The sequence below is a fragment of the Syngnathus floridae genome, chromosome 1 (genome assembly GCF_059516105.1).
Source record: "Syngnathus floridae isolate MCC-2025c chromosome 1, RoL_Sflo_1.0, whole genome shotgun sequence".
In the NCBI taxonomy this organism is placed as follows: domain Eukaryota; kingdom Metazoa; phylum Chordata; class Actinopteri; order Syngnathiformes; family Syngnathidae; genus Syngnathus; species Syngnathus floridae.
Window position 1 is genome coordinate 23850538 of NC_142413.1, and position 18786 is coordinate 23869323.

The window sequence follows — 18786 nt, forward strand, 5'->3', positions numbered from 1 at the left end:
CACGGTAAATATTTAGAACGCCCAAAACTGCATGAAGTTTTGTGACATGTGAAATTTGAAACCTCGCATGAAGATGGCTCGTGTTGAAATTGCCATTCAGAATGAATGGCCACATATTGAATAAGCCACATATTTGCCAATGACACAAAAACAGTGAATTTCATGAACAAAAAATGCCAAGAATAAATGCATAATGTTATACCACAAATGTACTAATTATGCAAAAACGTTCAATGTTTAGAACGAAAAATACTACAAACTCTGGCAGAAATCAATGCTTTTGACAAAATAATGCAGTCAAATATTTAAGTCAAGTCAAGTTTATTTGTATAGCCCTAAATCACAAAGAGTCTCAAAGGGCTTCACATAGCCAAAAATTGACAATTATTCTCAAAGCATCCCCTGATCATAAGCTCCCAAAAGGGCAAGGAAAAACTCAAAAAACCCCTGCCAGGGAAAAATGAGAAACCTTGAGAAGGGACCACAGATGTAAGGATCCCCCTTTCAGGATCACCAGGTTGTAATGGATGCAGAGAGGGCACAAGTAATACATATGAAAATCAATGAAAAAATGGATGTCGGCGGTGTCCTCGATTGTCCTGGCAGTGTCTTCAAGGAGGTTGAGCAGCAGTTTCTTCATCTTGAATTGGTCCCCGAGAATCCAGCTAGCCGCTATCAGCTTTTGCGCCACCTAACCCCCTCCCCAGCCAGGGAGGGGGTGGGCAGAGAGAACAACACAAACTCCGGCCAAATCGGCCACTCCAAGTTAGTTAAAGGCAATCTCATAAAAATGTGTCTTTAAACGTGTCTTAAATGTTGTAAAAGTGGCACGAAGAGCTATGCTTTCAAACAGAAAACTTAGTCTTCCCAATGAAAAGTGCAACTGCACCCCACCCACCCCTAACTCTGACAGAAACCAATTGGGCAAATGGACAGCATTGGCAAAATAAAATCTTTATTGACATATTTGAACTACTTCACCCTGTGAATAAATGAGTCGCAGTAAGAGTCCACCTTGTGGTATTGTAGGCAGCTCAGAAAAAGTGTTGCTCCACACACTCATGGCAATTTTTGTCTCAACGCCCTCCCCATCCACCAACATGACCTCTCCCTCTTCGACCATCAGCCCTATGGCCACCAAATCGACAGTTGCATTGTAGACCTAGTGAATAAAAACACAATTAGGTTTACTCAGGTGAAAACTGACAACAATTATATAACTCAAAGGTTACAAATAAGTCTATAAACCTAAGGTCAATTCATTACAGTCACACCCAGCAATTACTAATTCACAAGGTGTCCATAAAATCCTTCCATTATATGTACCGTTTTGTCCCCACCAGGGGGGGGTGTTTGCAAACAGGCTAGTCACAAGTCAACAGCATTTCTCATAAAGTTGTAAAATTTGAAGGAGATTGTATGGAAAGCCGGCATTCATAGTATTATACTCATTCATTCAAAACAACCTAAACTGATAACATTCCTTTTCCATTTTAAAGATTTTTCTTTACTCACCGATATCTTAGAATATTGCGTGGTGTTGAGCGACAGGCCAAATTCGTTCGTCACGGCACGAACGTGCGTGAAGGTGTAAAAGGCCCCAACCTTGATCGGGGTCAAGTTCGCCTCCCTCCACACAGCCACTCGTACGACATCTTCATTCTGCAATGGTTTAAAACCAAATATTACTTCAGTATGCATGCGTGAAGTGGAATAACAGTAAATCGACAGGTTGCTTACCTGTTTTATGTATACGATGCTCAATGGCACCAACCGAGCCCCACGTACAGAAACCATTCTGCTTGCCTGTTTCTAATTTGGAACAAACAGAAATACAATTGTGTTATCCTGCAATGTTTAATGGTAGAAAACAAGTTTTTATTTTTAGTAGTTCTAAATAGATATTTAACATGCATGTGTGCGTGAAGTAAACTTACACTTTCGACCTGTCCCTCGATGTCTACCAGCCCCTCAGGAGGGTTTCTGATCACCTCCCTGACAGACATTGGCAACGATGGGGGGAAAATGAGCTTGAGGGCCTCAGCCCTCAAAGCATCGCTGATCTCCACTTCCGCCCCCATATATATCTTGCTTGTCTTTTGACATAGAAGAACGTTCGGGTTTCCCGGCTCCGCCATGAAATGGACAAAAACGTAACTGTTGCCCTCTGTGACTTGGCACGCCAGATTACTGAAAAGAGTAATCTTGAAAGCGGCTGTACCATCACAGAGGGCAACAGTTACATTTTGATAATGCCCATCCATCTCACAGCCCGTAGCACCCATCTTCCACCCTCTGGCCCGAAGGTCATTCCGCACACCGACCACTTGGGCTTTAATGACTTTATTGTTCATTCTGAAAGATAAAGTGCCAAATGATAATGATCAGAATTTTTTCAGATAATGTTTTATATACACATTTCCATTTCATTCCAAGTCTGTGAAGAAAATTTCAAAAAAATGCAACAAATTGCAAAACGGATGACCGAAAGCGGCTAAGCAACTTGAAATGTTGCTTGTATTTGTAGCATGTGATTTTGCTAATCTTCCTTTGTTTGTTTGTGTAACCACTTTGACTTTAAACCACAAATGTGTCCAATTGCAAGCACATGGGTATGGCGGTGGCCATTTTGTCCCATTGTGCACACATGGACGGCCAATTTTCCACGTGCAAAAGCCTTGCGCGCAGACTTTGAACGGCCTTCTTATGATAGAGCATTAATTTTCACAGATAAAACAATATAGCAGATTTAAAAGTGCCACCTATGCTTGTTTTACAACTTATGTTCACTTCCATGCATCTGATGGCATTAATTCATTGCAAGTTCATCAGAATGTACCTCAGAAAAAGACCATTGCAACAACAGGACAATATTTTTTCCAAGTATAGTAATTGAACAGCAGAATCATAGAATACTTGATTAACTTCCACTCAGTTTGGAAACGATATTTTGCACACCAACACATCAGTCTAGGTTAAAGAAATAATAATTAACAAACTATGCACATGTCTGTGTTTACCAAAGACGTTTATCAAAAATTAAATTTTAAATTGGAGGAGAGATACCTGAGAAAAGCACTTACCTCTCTCTTCAGGTTTGCTGTAACGAGGTCAGCTTGGGGTCTCCACCCGCTTTTATGCATGGTGGAGTAAAAAAAAAAAAAGCTGTTTGGGCATAGCATCACAACTTTATTAGTTACACAGATAGATAAATAGATAGATCTTTATTGTCATTGTCACATGTACAACAAAATTAAAAATCCCAAACGATCAGTGCATCTGCTAAAAGTAGGTTAAAAAAAAAAAAGCTCAAAGATTATATAAACTAAAAACAACACAAATCCTTCAGCTCAGTGGCCTAGTGGTAGTGTCCAACCTGAAACTGGAAGGTTGTGAGATCAAAACTCAGCCACGTCACACCGCAGACTATTAAAATAGGACCCATTGACGTAAACCAGGGGTGTCCAAGTTCAGTCCTCGAGGGCCGCATTCCTACATGTTTTCCAAGTTTCCCTCGTTAAACACACCTGATTCAAATGATCAGTTCATCCTCACGTTCTGCAGGAGCCTGATCATTGAATCAGGTTTGTTTAATGAGGGAAACTTGGAAAACATGGAGGAATGCGGCCCTTGAGGACTGGACTTTGACACCCCTGCCGTAAACAATCACAACAATGTGAATAATATCCAGAAGTAGGAAATAAAGTCAATTCACTTGTTTTATTTTTTACCACAATAAACCGTCAGGACATGTAATGTTTTACTGATTCCATACATCAATTTTCTGAACCACTTAGTCCCCACAGGGGTCACCGGCGTGCTGGAGCCTATCCCAGCTGTCATCGGGCAGTAGCGAGGGGACACCCTGAACCGGGGGCCAGCCAATCGCAGGGCACACACAGACAAAACCATTTACACTCACACCTAGTCTTCAATCGGCCTGCCAAGCATGTTTTGGATGAGGGAGGAAACCAGAGTGCCTGGAGAAAACCTACGCGGGCCCGGAAAGAACATGCAAACTCCCCGCAGGGAGGGCCGGAGGTGGAATCAAACCCGCACCCTCCTAACTGTGAGGCGGACGTGCTACCCAGAGCTTCATCGAGCCGCCTGATTCAATACATTATAAACATAAGAAGAAACATCAGCAAAAAGAAAATGAATAAACTGGATTTGATCTAAATGTATTCAAATTCACATTTTAAATTGTGAAAACACAAAACATGATAAACCAAACCAAGTTGGTGATTTTTGTGGGCGAAAAAACAATGATTTATTTTATTACAGCTGAATGAAAGACAGTAGTGGGGTAAAAGTACTGTATTTGCCGTGAAAAAGTTATATTTGAACATGTTTTTTATTACTAATGTTAAAGTCAGCGGTGTGGTATTATCGTATATTGAAACTATAATATATACATATAGTGTAATAGAGGAGGTCTCGCTTAATGTCAGTTGGGTGCGCTGTGGTGCTGAATAAATTAGCGTTCATCTCTACTCCGCATAAACACAACAAGTGTTTTATTTAATTTAATAATTCAACTGTAGCATGATTGTAGATGCTATTAGACTTGGAATGCATATACATAAGGTAATGTAAACATGGTTTGAGGCAAAGAAATGTAGAAAGTCCAGCGATTGTGCAAATCAAAATGATTACAACTTCAGAGTTCAAAGCACTGTCGAAAATAAAGTAACCAAATAAATGTACGATTAAACAATAAATAAGCAATCAAACAAGTAAATAAATAAATAAATAAATAAATAAATAAATAAATAAAAACAGACTGTACTTATCTGAGGCTTAATAGAGTAAAACCAGAGGGACAAGTTTCCAAAAGTTAAAGGCCAGGCTGTTCTTTGTCTGCATTGCATGTCGACCCGCAGGCAATACCCAAGAAGATACTATAGAAACATGAAGGAGGTGTTGAGGAAAAGCAGCAAAAATAAAAAGGGCTTCCTGACAATTTTCCTTGCTGGCTACTCATAGAAGTAGAGTCAAATAAATATATTTACATAGATCCAAATCACAAGCAGTCTCAAAGTCTCTATGTCAACATAGACAAATTGGCAATTATTCTCAAAGCACCCCCTGATCTTAAACTCCCAAAAGGGCAAGGAAAAACTCAAAAAACCCCTACCAGGGCAAAAATGAGAAACCTTGAGAAGGGACCACAGATGGGAGGATCCCCCTTTCAGGATCACCAGGCTGCAATGGATGCAAAGAGGGCACATAATAGACATCATGTTTATAAAAAAAAAAAAAAAAAAAAATCAAGAAAAAAGTGGATGTCCAAGTCAAAGCGAAGAGCTGCCAGAGGTGCCCTTGATTGTTCCATGGAAGAATCAGCAGAAGTCACGATTGCTACGCTGGTTTGGGAGTTTGCGTTCCATGATGCTGGCCTCCATCGTACGAGTGTTTTTGAAAGACTTGGCTGTCGCTGTGCTACAATATAATATCATTATGAATTCATTTTTGAAAATCACATTACAATACTTCAAGCACATGTACAACTAGCATCCATGTACTAAAGAGTGAATGACGTGAACACATTCACGAACCTGTGTCGTCTTCTTCAGTCATTTCTCTGGCAAGACAGGCCATATCTCATCAAAGTTGAGTACCACAGGGGCCAAACTCCTGTCTTGACAAACGGAGCACGTGGAGTTACAGGAAACACGGAAAAACTGAAACAACAAACATTGAGTTGGTGAGGATACGAGTTGAAAAACATTTAAAATTAAGGGGTGTTTTGTGACAGTCAATAAAAGATTTGTTGCCTACACACGGAAGAATAAGTCTTGCTTCTTGCCTCCCTGGTTTGGGAGTCATTGGTCCACGATGAAAGTTTTTGCATGCTCAAGGTCTTTGTGGAGAAAAAAAAAAAGGACAATCCAAGTAAAGCGAATGGCTATGAATTACAAAATGTTACAATAAGGTGATATGTCATGCTTACCTCTGGCCTCCATTGTGGGATGAACTGCTTTCGCCAGATAAAAGAAACTCGTAAAATACAGAAGAGTAAAATAGAAGCATATAGTGTCTTTACAAAGACAAGGAAAAAACATGTTTATTGATGAGCAACTTACCTCGTCTGTTTTCTGTTCTCGCCTCGTGATTATGACGTTAAAATTTTTTAAAATAAAAATCTAACGATAAAAAAGTTTAAAAGGCCTTTCCTTAGGTCAGCTTTAAAATTTGATTGTAGGATTAGAATTAAACGTCCTTCCCTGAAATCATGTTTAAAATTTGATCGTAGAATTAGAATGAAAAAATGTAAAAATTTAAAAAGTTGCCTCTTAGTTCATTTGCAAAATGTAAACATATTAAAAGTTTAAAAGTTAAATATTTAAAGAGTTCAAAATTTTAAAAGTGTCAAATTTAAATCAAGTTGAGTCAAAGGAAGGCTTTTTAAAATTTTAAGAGCCTTCTCTTTGACGGACGATGAGATGGAATCTCTCGTCGATCCGACAGACGAGTAGACTTGCAGTTATTTCTACAAGTCTTACCAGCACCAAGATTGTTTTAGGCGTCAACGGCCGTGCCATCCCCTCGCGACCCTCCCGCCTTCAAAGGTTGTTTGCCCAGCAGGTGCAGATACTGCCGCATGCATGGGCGGCCCAAGAAGGTGCAGCTCTAAAGCAACCCCAGCTGGTTGAGCGCCTTCCCTTAACTCAACTTGATTTACATCTACAGACATGAGTTCAGCCATTTAAATATCAGCATAATATATAAATCATCATTTATACTATTAGCGTAAAATATAGTGTACCACTATTCACATTCGTCTGTATTTTATATGTAAAATATATTTAAAAAATATTTTTAAATCGTGAGGTGTATGCCTAATGTCAACATTACATTTGCCTTTCTGAGCCACCTACGCCTCTGATACCAACTCATCTCAATTCAACAAATCACCCACCGCACACCGCCATTTACACCATCTGATTTCCGTCCTTGATAATTTTCCAAATGCTGAAATGCACAATTTAGATTTGTCTTACCTTTCACTGTCCAAAACACAGAAAACAGGATTATGATAGCTGTAGTATGTTTGCAGGACACCTGAATAAAGAGCACACTGAGGTCGAGAGACAAAAATGAGGTCAATCAATGTGTTTTTGTCAGTGGTAGCAGTGGTTATGAGCTGCGTGTAACCCTTTGAGCAAAACAATTCAAGAACGGGCTTGTACGAGGCAGAGAGCGCATCTTCGTTAAAATCGCCACATACCAAGATTTGATGATGGTCCATGACTTCAAGATAACGTAACAGATTTTCCAAGCTTGGTAGAAATGCGCGCAGACTGTGGCCCGGAGGCCTGTAAACGGCAGCGATCAACAAATTGATGGGCGCTTCGAGTCTCACCGCAACAAATTCAATATCGGTCACACCCTGTACGTATTTTTTTTCCTGGGCTGCGATGTGACTTTTGACACAAATACCTACGCCACCACCAAGTTTTGTCGCCAAGTCGGGACAGGTTGTATAAGAATCACTTCGATTCCTGTGAAACATGGTATAGCCTTCCAAGCAGGCAGCCGCAGATCCTCTGAGGTGTGTTTCTGTGAGGCACAAAACATCAGCAAAACGCAGTTCATGGTGACACGCGATATCCTGCACGTGACAAGACAGCCCTTCGGTGTTATGATGGACGACGATCAGGTCCTTTGCTTTATCTACCCTCGGCATGACGTGAAACAGGGGCATTATACTGTCCAATGAATCCTCTGTCATCTCAGCAAGAGCAGCAGTGATTTCCGGATTCGCATGAATTCTTCTCTCATCCATATGCAGAATATGAAGACCGCTGAGCGAAGTCACTCTACTCAGAGCTACGTAGCCCATGCCGTGTTCGAAAACTCCTTTCAGCGAAACAGCGGCCTCTGATGTTGTCATGCCTTGTACCTTATGGATCGTGCAGGCAAAAGCAAGCTTAATGGGAAACTGCCGGCGCACCACTCCGGAATTCTGCATCCTCTCCTCCTGTCTGTCAATGAACACAGAATTCGCAGCACTTGTTGTCTTAGTGACACAGTCTAGTTCCAGCCCAAGTTTCTGTACACGCGCTTCATTTGGGTAGTTCACCAATTGCACAATTTTTGCAAATGTCCCATTGCACAGACCTGCTTGAACATCAATATTGCGTGTGATTATAACGCGAGCGCCGACTGCGACTTTGATCGAGTCGGGCAACCCGTTCTTAGGTCCTTGGACAGGGGTCGCTTGCCTTGCCATTCTGCCAGTTTTTTTGTCTTTCTTGTAGTCATCTGCGTCAATTTGTACAATGTCCTTGTGAAGCAGATCCAGCATTGCAGAATTATGGCCATCTACCTGTTTATTGGTGGCAAAAATATGCAGAACATTCTTTGGACAGCTTACTGGAGAAGCGTACCTCGTAGCAAGCAGAGCTGCGTCCGGTTCAGAGAGTTCGTCCGACCTGTCTTTGACGCGGAGTCTGTTCAGCACTTCGGCAAAGGCGGCATCGTCTTTCTGCCTCATGATGTCTGTGAGCGTGATCTTTTTGAAGTTGTCACGCCAGTGGTCCAGCCGAGTGGGATCGTACACGCACAAAGGTTTGGATTGTCTCACAGGAGGGAGCTGAAAGAAATCTCCGACAGCAAGTACAGACATACCGCCAAAAGGTAAATTGATTCCTTTGATTTGTTTCAATCTGGTATTCACATAGGCAAAGAGGTCTTTCGACACCATGGAAATCTCATCGATAATGAGTATTTCAGCGATCGAAAGCTCCGCTCTGACTTCGTCTAGTTTGTTGCCCAGGCCTTGATACGGGGATTTGAGACTTCTCGGCAGTTTGAGGAGAGAATGCAAAGTCGTCCCTGAAATATTGAATGCCGCCGTACCTGTGAAGGCTGCGAGAACAACCGTCTGTTTGGAAATGTCTGCTTCCTCAGCCAATCGTGGTAGTCTGAGAAGTATTTTCGTGGCCTCCGCATGGATACATTTGATCAGATGCGATTTGCCGGTCCCAGCGCCACCATTGACATAGTAAAAAAATTGCTCGATCGGCTTTGAGCTACATGCACGTTTTACGCACCAATCTCGGACTTTGTAGAAGACAGACGCTTGTTTTCGGTTCAAGTTTCGATACATACCGCGTAACACCGTGGGATCGATGGCAGCAGGTTCAGTCACAATAGCCATTTGTGTTGTCGCCGAACTCACGTTATAGTCGGGGACATTTTCCTCCGCGTTCTCATTCGGGTCGTCTCTCGCGTTGATTTCCTCAATGCATTCGAGTCTTTGCAGCTCACTCTCCGGAGCCAGGTGGCACCATTCGTTTACATTGAACCCACTTTCCTCCAACTCCCTGATGGCATCTTCAATGTCTCCACTGTGTTTCTCGTACATTTTTCTGTTCCTTTTGACAATTTCGGACACTCGCTCCACATGGTCGGCGTATGGTAACTGTACACAGGCGTGCGTGTGGAACAACTGAGACGTGGGGAAGCGTTCAGATTTTAACTGGCAATCGGCACGATGAGGCAGATACAGCTTGAGCAAGGTGCGGTGATATTCCTCTGGATTCTTTTGTTCCGAGACTTTACAATATTTGATGACCGCAGGTTTTTCTGTTCTTTTTTGTACAAACCCCATGTCGTTCAGCAGACGCAAAACGTTTTTACCTTTGACTTGTTTGCCGTAAACAATTCTGCACGTTGATGCAAAATCAGCCAAGCACATTACTTCAAATTCCTCCGCTTGAGGTCTGCATTTATATTTGTCTGGCAGGCCAGTCATCCACACTTCGTGCGAGTCCTGGGTTTTGCCCTCAAGCAGTGAGAGAGGATAACTCATTTTCAGCGCATTCTCACTCGTTTGTACAAATACCACACTGCGAGACGACTGTTTCATATGCAAGCCGCATGCGCGCGTCACACACTCCTGAGCACTCACTTCTCTCTTCTTGGAGTACGCTTGCATAATTTGTTTCATTTCGTCGTTCTCGTTGACGTTTTCGTTGCGGGAGTTTTCAATAACCGATTTCAGGTATTGGCTCAGACCGTGTTCCGCTTTGCTGATGTAGCTGCAGATGTATGCGATGCAAGAATAGGCATTCAGGATGTACTGGATGTCCAGGTTTCCATCCCAGGCAAGAAGCAAATGGCGGTTGTAGTAGTTGACCCAGCAGTCTTTAGGTTCTCGCTTAAGCACGACAGAACTCGACGAGGCCGTCTGGTGCAAACAGTTCATGTAGTCGTCACCAGTGAGGTTGCATTTAGACAGTAGCTGAGGCAAAGTCAAGGATGAAGTTTCAGACTCATTCAGCAGATTTAGCACGGGAACAAGCTTGGCGTTTGCCGCCGAGCGATTGTCCCCGTGTCGATCTCGATTGTCATCGTCAACGGGCGCAGGTCTGATGATCATCGTTTCGTGGCACGGTTGTTTGGGGAATCCAAAGCGGCAATTTGCACCCTGGTGTTTGACACACGTTTTGGAGTGACTTTTGCTGTGCATCTGAACTTCTGTGACTTTTTTGTACAGTTCGGGTTCCTTCAGCGGGTCAGGCAGCTCAGCAGAGATGTAGCGGGATACAAAATCACAGATGGCTTTGTCTGAAGACTCCTCAAATACAGGGGCACCTCGAACCCATATGAGGCAATGTATGTGAGGACTTCCTCTGTGCTGAAACTCTAATCGGTAAAAGTAGTCAACCACTTCACCAATCGGTTGTGCCGGAGAGAGGATCAAATCTCTGAACAGAGCTTCCACGCGTTTGTCAAACATGCGCATTGTCGTCACCGGATTGCCGCGTAGAATTTCACACTTGGTTGCCCAGTCCAGTTCAGCAAAATTCACTACCTCACCTTGTTGCGCTTTAATGGCAGTGATGACCTCTTCCCAACGCATTTCAGCAGCAGAAAATGTGCAAAAGAACGTGGGTGTACCCAGCTGTCGGATCATTGCAAAAAGATCTTTGGTGGTTCTCTCCCAATAGGCTGGCGTGCCTCTCAGTGGCGTCATGAAGCGGACGGCATCTTTGCTGCGCACCAGTTTTTCAACTTGACGTTTGTCCTGAAGCATAGCGTTGGTAATTCTTCGACCATCTCGGGTAAACGGTTTACCTTTGCGTAGCTGTATTGTCATGCTCGACGTCGCCTGGTAGATTTCGGTCACAAACTGAGCAAAGAACAAATAGGTCGGATCCCTCGCAAAACGTTCATCCACACAACACAGTCGGGTTTTGAAATACTTGCTCGGCGTGAGTTTTATCGGTCTGTCTTCATCGAGCGTGTTTTGCCCGGTCGGGAACTGCGCTGGAAAAGCCATGGCCTCGAGTTTGGGAGTCTTGAAAAAGCTTACTGGGTTATTTCTTTCTGCAGGAGCAACAGAGTAAATGCCCTCAGTAAAACTCATAATTTCCTCTGACACGTCACTTGGTTGGAGACATGATTCAAGAATAACTCCACCATCTTCTACATTTTCTTGTTGCTGATTGTTACCCCTGTTGACATTTTGCGAGTCACTGTTCATTCCACACAGAGCTTCACTCTCAAATCTGTATATCTCCTCCAGAGCTTCCTCATTGTACTCACTGTCGCTCATTTCCGCTTCATCTGAGCTGCTCTCATCATCAGTGAGGGTTGGGTCGCAAAGGTCCGGATCGTCACGGATAGTTATGCTTCTGTATTGAGGATGAATTTGCTTCAGTTTTATCAGAGCGCTCATTAGCTTGGACCAAGTGACAGTTTGAAAAAACTGATGGCCTTTGTAGCAAAGTCGTCTCTTCAGTTTCACTCTCAACATCTGCGACTTACTTCTTATCCTCGGCAAGGCATTGACTGTCTCCTGCACTTCCGACGGCACGCAGACAACATTTCCACGAATGGCTCGTTGTTGACCTTTGGGAAGTGGTACAATTTTGGCAAACGCTATGCATTTGGAAATGAGGTGTCTCTCTAATATGTTCAAGCCACGCAGTTCTGTTGGAATATCAGCTAGCGTGAGATTGTTTGCAACAGCGATTGCTGGCATTTTACCATCCTTGAGATGTGTATGGCAGGTGTGACATATCCACTCCAGTTTTCTTTCAGCCGGTACTCTACAGGACGTCTGACATTCATCATTACAAATATGAACAAATTGTCCCGTGAGACAACGCGCAACAACATCTCGGTTTTTCTTATAAAGGCGACGCCGGCAAGACTGTACCTGGTTGGGAAATAAGGCTCTGTGGCAAACTGTGCAAACAAATGTGGGTCCATACTTAATTTGGTCTTTGAATAGGTCGACGGCTTTCATTAATGCACATTCATTTCGCTCTCTACATAGCAGATTTATGATCTTGTATTTTTGTAAAATCGTACTTGCTCTGGTCATTGTTTTATTACGCAAGGAATCAGATTTGGTTCTCATGATGGACCTCATGATTTCCTGATGTTTGGCTCTGAATTCAGGATTGCTTGAATAACGGTTTTTAAAGTAAAAGCGCTGTCTAGAATTAAATCTGAAATCGTTACGATAACGCTGTGTAATATACATGCGCTGTCTTGTTTTAAATGCAAGATTGTCACGGTAACGTTCTGTAATGTAGGTACGTTGTCTTGCTTTAAAATCAGGGTCGTCACGGTAACGTTGCGTTATGTAGGTACGCTGTCTTGCATTATACTCAGGGTCGTCACGGTAACGTTGCGTTACGTAAGAACGTTGCCTTGCATTAAACTCAGGGTCGTCACGGTAACGTTCTGTAATGTAGGTACGTTGTCTTGCTTTAAATTCAGGGTCGTCACGGTAACGTTCTGTAATGTAGGTACGCTGTCTTGCATTATACTCAGGATCGGCACGGTAACGTTGCGTTACGCAGGTACGCTGTCTTGCATTATACTCAGGATCGGCACGGTAACGTTGCGTTACGCAGGTACGCTGTCTTGCATTATACTCAGGATCGGCACGGTAACGTTGCGTTACGTAGGAACGTTGTCTTGCATTAAACTGAAGGTCGTCACGGTAACGTTGCGTTCTGTAGGTGTATCGTCCCATTCGAAAACAATCATCCATCTTATAACGAAGTAAGAAGCGGGAATGATTTTTCTTCATAAAGATATGATCAGTCTTACAACGTTGTGTATAATAGGACTTTTGTTTAGTGCGAAAATGTACGTCTTGCTGATAACGCGTTGTAACATAACGCCTCTTCCTTTGTCTTATCTCTAGATATTGACTGTACCTTTCCTTATGTCTCAGATTTTTATTTATTCTCTTTAGTTCCTGTTTTGTAAGTCTTTGTTCAGATTTAGCATTCAAATTTTTCTGTGCCTTCATTCGTCTTAGAAATTTCCTCCTACTTGATTTTGGAATTTTTGACAAGCGTTGGAGCTCTTTACCTGTAGTCCAAGAAACCACTTCGCCATCGTCATCGATCAACTCGTCACAGTGACGTTGTTCACCAGCAGGTGTTGTAGAATCACTCATCTCCAAATATGACGTCTCGGAAACAGCTTTGCTTACACTGTCGTCATCAACATCTGCCAGCACAGATTGCGATGAAGTACATGGCACCATCTCAATGTCATTTGTAGGAACATCAATAGGTTCAAACTGGACTGGTACAAGCTCATACTGAGAATTACAGGAGCATTTCAAACATGTGTAGATCTCTGTCAATTTATTTCTAAGGTCATTGAGACGCACGAAAAGCATCATGACAGCTGTGCCATTGCGAGCAGGGAGGCCATCTCGTCCTCTAGAGTGAGGATCAAAATATCCGTACTTGCCTTGGTGGTCTCGGAAAACAGCAATGCATGTCGACTGCATAATCAGAAGAGCACAACTGACCTCTGATGTCAAGCACTCAAGTCTGTCGCAAAGGTTCAGAAAGAGTGCATCTCCATGAAAAGAGGTGAAAAAACCACACCTTGACATACTCCTAATTAACACATGCTGTTTTGTGGAACTACTTACAATCTCTGGAAGTTCATCAACCGTCAAAAAACTGTTTAGAAAGCATCCTCGGGCTTTCAACGCAACCACAGTACATGTATACAGTTCATTACCCACACTGAGAACAGCATCCAGGTCAGACGTAGTCAAGTTATTTATATCCTGCAGGAAAGCCAGAAATGTTACCGAATTAGCCACACATTGACTGTTTCTGGATTGGCCGTATCTCGGATGGTCTTGGCTGTGAGTTGCCATCACATACATTACCAAATCATGTTGCACTGGTACTGTTACACCAATGGAAACTTCAGCAGGAGTATTCTTCTCAGAGTGTCCAGTATTGTTTGTTATCATTTGCTTGTCATTTGTATCATGTTTATCCATTTGCAAATCATTTGTATCTCTTTCAGTTGCTTCAACAGCACGCTCATGCCGGGCAGAGATATCAGCAGAAGGTGGAAGAGGTGCTTGGGAGCGACATGTTTTAGCACGTCGCTCCCAGCACAACTTTACAGACTGTGATCTCCTGCCCTTTTTCGGCATGTCGATCTTAAATCGTTTCCGCCACTTATGGGGTTTAGACAGAAGGAAGGCAGAAACAATAGGTAGAACAGAGACAAGACAGGGTATTGGGGTATCAGCCACAGGTCAGCAGGATCAGCTCGAAGTCAGCTGGATCAGCCGCAGGTCAGCAAGATCAGGCACAGGTCAGCCGCAGTTCACAGACCTGTGCAGAGAGCCTCGATCTTATGCAGACTTTGTGGTGCAGAATTTTGGAATGGCATTATCCACAAAAGCTTGTTATACAGAATGTCTTGGAAGGGGAAATGATTCAGAGCCCCGTATACAGGTGCATTGAGAAATTGATGTTGGGAAACACGTTGTATGACGTGTTTGTATTTGGTAATGAAAAACTTTGTTCTGGGTAAAAATACAATATAGTTACAGTATTTTCCGCACCATAAGGCACGTCGGGATAAGAGGCACAGATTCAACTGCGATGAATACTTTGTACTTAACTTAGGGCAGGGGTGTCAAACTCAAACACACAGCTGTCCAAAATTTGAAATTTGGACAAGGTCGCAGGCCAACATCGATATTTATTATAAAGTATCTGCCTTCACATATAATAAACCTTTTCCTAGTGGCCCAAATTAGTTTTGATTATCAAATATGGAACAAGAAAAGCTTAATTTTGTTCAATATATAACTAAATATTGCACACATCCAAAGCCCACAAAAAGAGACACATGGTTTTTATTTAAATTTTATTTAAGAAATAAATGTTTTTTTATATATATATATATATATATATATATATATATATATATATATATATATAGAGAGAGAGAGAGAGAGAGAGAGAGAGAGAGAGAGAGAGATTTTTTCTTCAACAATATGACAGTAGGCTAACATTAGCTTACATGTAACGTCATGTTACTTTCTAAACCCACATGCTTGTAAAAGTAAAAACTTCGCTATTTTTTTTGTTGTTGTTTCGATGTGCTCCTCTAATGTTCCTAGCGCCGCAACCTCCATAGCTGATCATATCTTGACAGCGAATACACAAAACCTAAACATGCCGTCAAGGCGGGCGTGGGGGATGCTCGCGAGTCGCCGAGGCTAACGTTTCCCGACCAGCTGGCCGGGCACTCCCCCCTACATAAAAAAAATATTTTTCTCAACGAATTTCCACGATTCACGAAAATGATGCTTTCGACGGACAAAAAAAAACGGAAATCCGCGGATAATTCTCATTCCTGATTTTAACAACAGTGGGGGCTACTTTTTACTTAATCCACACAAACGAAGTTTCCCAGCTCAAGTGTATAAACGGGGCGAAAAGTCTACATCACACCACAATAACAGCCATGCGAAACTGCTCATCTGTTTGTACATTTCAATAATAACTTTAGGGTTAGTGTCGTGTAAATTGAACATTTACAATTGTTAATATTGCACCAAGACACCACATTTTTACTTACGTTTGGTCAGCCGCAGGCAATCTGAACAGGTGTGCAAATCGACCGCACTGAGCGAATAACAAATGATGCATTCGCGTACCCTTGGAAATGAATGCTTTATTCCACCGCCACAAGACTTAAAGATGCCGTCACGGTGGGCGGGGAAATGCTCGCGAGTCACCAAGACAACACGTATACTTACGTCTGGTCAGCCGCAGGCAATCTAAACAGGCGCACGTAATCGATGGTACTGAGCTATCAGATGATGCATTCGTGTACCATTGGAAATGAATGCTTTATCACGCAGTCTTTATTTTTCACGTTAAATTGGGAAAAGTGTGAAAAATAAAAAGGCAAATAAATGATATTAAGATAAATGGGATAAACGATAAATGTGAAAAATATAAAGGCAAATAAATGGGGAAAACATACAGTTGCCGAATGTGGGGATCGAACACATCACACTGAGGTCGTTGGTCTAGTGACGAGAGTTACAAATGATAAACGTTAAAAGTGATAAACGGGATGAATAAAAAGGAAAATAAATTATTATATAATAAATTGGAAAATGACGAGAGTTACAAATGGTAAGCAAATGGTAAGCATAAAGCGATAAATGGGAAAATGGCGAGTTACAAATGTTAAACGTTAAAAATGATAAGTGGGAAGAATAAAAAGTAAATTGAATTATTATTAAAATAAATGGAAAAATGACGAGTTACAAATGATTAGCGTTAAACATGATAAGCGGGAAGAATACTAAATTATGTTGAATGCCAAGAATGAATGTGTAATTTTATAGTGTGAGTGTTAGAATGATAAGCAGGAAAAACAAAAAGGGAAATAAATGATGATAAATGATGATGAATGAAATTAATGGGAAAAATAACTGGGAAAAATAAAAAGGAAAATAAATAATGATAAATGATGATAAATAGAATAAATAGGAAAAATGATAAGTGGGAAAAATAAAAAGGGAAAAAAATGATGATAAATGATGAAATAAATAAATGGGAAAATGCCGAGAGTTACAAATGATAAGCGATAATAATGATAAGCGGGAAGAATAAAAAGGAAAGTAAATTATTATAAAATAAATGGGAAAATGACAAAAGTTAAATGATAAACGATAAAAATGATAAGCGGGAAGAATATAAAGGAAATTAAATTATTATGCAATAAATGGGAAAATGACAAAAGTTACAAATGATAAGCATTAAAAATGATAAACAGGAAGAATAAAAAAGGAAAATAAATTATTATTAAAATAAATGGCAAAGTGACAAGTTACAAATCATAAGCGTAAAAAATATTAAGCAGTAAATAAAAAGGAAAAATAGCACTACCCACAGTTGAAATCGAACTCACACGGGGAAGCGGCTCGAGTTAATAAACGCCCGCGTTACCAATTGAGCTAATAGGTTTGCTTTTTAAAAGTGGTGTGATTTGCTTAATCTCATGAATGTTCATGTTGAATGCGCCATTAAGAATGAATGCGTAATTTTACACCACAAATGTACAAATTATGCAAACACGATAAATGTTTATGACGAAAATAACTGCAGCCAGTGTCGTGTGAGTTTGTGTAATGGTGAGACGCCAGATGTGACACGTGTAAAATTCGAACCCACGCGGGAAAGTGGCTCGTGTTGAAATCGCCATTAAGAATGAATGGGGATTTAAAAGTCACAAATTTGCTAATTACACAAAAACGGTAAATGTTATCAACAAAAAAAATGGTAGCAAGCATGCCATGAATTTTTGGAATGTGTGAAAGTTTGAACAGGGTGAATCGGTTGAAGCATGTAGGACTAGTTAGGTGTCAAAAAAGCGGGCGGAATAAGTTGTTTAATAATAATAATAATAACTAGAATTGCAATTCCTGGAGAAATTGCGTGTGAAGGCGAAGACCTTCGCACTATTGTTATTCTACTTTTTTCGAAATGAAAGACAGGAAAAATGAAAAAGGGCAATTAATGAATATAAACGATGATGAATAAAGTAAATGGGTAAAATGATGTGTTAAAATGATAAGCAGGATTAATTATAAGGGAAATAAATGATGATGAATGAAATAAATGGGAAAAATAAGTGGTAAAAATAAAAAGGGAAATAAATAATGATAAATGATGAGAAATAAAATAAATAGGAAAAATGATGAGTGGGAAAAATAAAAAGGGAAATAAATGATAAATTATGAATAAAATAAATGGGAAAATGACAAGAGTTACAAATGAAAAGCGTGAATAATGATAAGCGGGAAGAATAAAAAGGAAATTAAATTATTATAAAATAAATGGGAAAATGACAAAAGTTACAAATGATAAACGATAAAAATGATAAGCGGGAAGAATATAAAGGAAATCAAATTATTATACAATAAATGGGAAAATGACGAGAGTTACAAATGATAAGCATTAAAAATGATAAGCGGGAAGAATAAAAAGGAAAATAAATTATTATTAAAATAAATGGTAAAATGACAAGTTACAAATCATAAGAGTTAAAAATATTAAGCAGTGAATAAAAAGGAAAAAATGCAGTACCTGTAGTTGGAATCGAACTCACACGGGAAAACGGCTCTAGTTAATAAGCGCCCGCGTTACCAAGTGAGCTAATTGGTTTGCTTTTTTGAGGTGGTGTAATATGCTTAATGTCATGAATGTTCATGTTGAATGCGCCATTAAGAATGAATGCGCAATTTTACACCACAAATGTACTAATTATGCAAAAACGATAAATGTTTATGACGAAAAAACTGCAGCCAGTCTCGTGTGAGTTTGTGTAATGGTGAGACGCCAGATGTGACACATGTAGAATTCGAACCCACGCGGGAAAGTGGCTCGTGTTGAAATCGCCATTAAGAATGAATGGGGATTTAAAAGTCACAAATTTGCTAATTACACAAAAACGGTAAAT

General features: G+C 40.8%; 2 protein-coding genes across 20 annotated transcripts; both read right to left on the reverse strand.

Annotated features, from left to right (window-relative positions):
* Positions 1 to 310: 310 nt before the first annotated feature.
* On the reverse strand, positions 311 to 3455 carry LOC148404701 (uncharacterized). Of its 2 annotated transcripts, XR_015862154.1 has the most exons (6): positions 3084 to 3455; positions 2222 to 2355; positions 1938 to 2129; positions 1741 to 1812; positions 1516 to 1662; positions 311 to 1162 (listed from the first exon to the last, which is right to left on the reverse strand). XR_015862154.1 is itself a non-coding variant. In XM_088394354.1 (4 exons), exons 1-4 carry the CDS (start codon positions 2136 to 2138, stop codon positions 956 to 958), a joined length of 627 nt encoding a protein of 208 aa, XP_088250480.1. In that variant the 5' UTR covers positions 2139 to 2212; the 3' UTR covers positions 311 to 955. The 2 variants fall into 2 exon arrangements, 1 of the variants encoding a protein (XP_088250480.1); XM_088394354.1 differs by lacking the exons at positions 2222 to 2355; positions 3084 to 3455 and having other exon boundaries at positions 1938 to 2212.
* Positions 3456 to 4494: 1039 nt separating this feature from the next.
* On the reverse strand, positions 4495 to 16973 carry LOC148404702 (uncharacterized). Of its 18 annotated transcripts, none has more exons than XM_088389578.1 (6): positions 15889 to 16034; positions 13925 to 14630; positions 13738 to 13820; positions 5782 to 13488; positions 5559 to 5684; positions 4495 to 5442 (listed from the first exon to the last, which is right to left on the reverse strand). In XM_088389578.1, the coding sequence occupies exons 2-4, from the start codon at positions 13939 to 13941 to the stop codon at positions 7001 to 7003; spliced, it is 6588 nt and encodes a 2195-aa protein (XP_088245704.1). In that variant the 5' UTR covers positions 13942 to 14630; positions 15889 to 16034; the 3' UTR covers positions 4495 to 5442; positions 5559 to 5684; positions 5782 to 7000. The 18 variants fall into 18 exon arrangements, with proteins under 18 accessions (XP_088245704.1, XP_088245734.1, XP_088245739.1 ...); XM_088389608.1 differs by having other exon boundaries at positions 5782 to 11648; positions 11782 to 11865; positions 13348 to 14630; XM_088389613.1 differs by having other exon boundaries at positions 5782 to 11340; positions 11560 to 11648; positions 11782 to 14630.
* Positions 16974 to 18786: the final 1813 nt, after the last annotated feature.

Coding starts and splice junctions, on each gene's coding strand:
- LOC148404701 (XM_088394354.1), bottom strand. CDS start 2,138: ATGGCGGAGCCGGGAAACCCGAACGTTCTTCTATGTCAAAAGACAAGC. Junction 1,813..1,937: donor TCGAGGGACAGGTCGAAAGT/GTAAGTTTACTT, acceptor GTTCCAAATTAG/AAACAGGCAAGCAGAATGGT. Junction 1,663..1,740: donor GCATCGTATACATAAAACAG/GTAAGCAACCTG, acceptor AAACCATTGCAG/AATGAAGATGTCGTACGAGT.
- LOC148404702 (XM_088389495.1), bottom strand. CDS start 14,446: ATGCCGAAAAAGGGCAGGAGATCACAGTCTGTAAAGTTGTGCTGGGAG.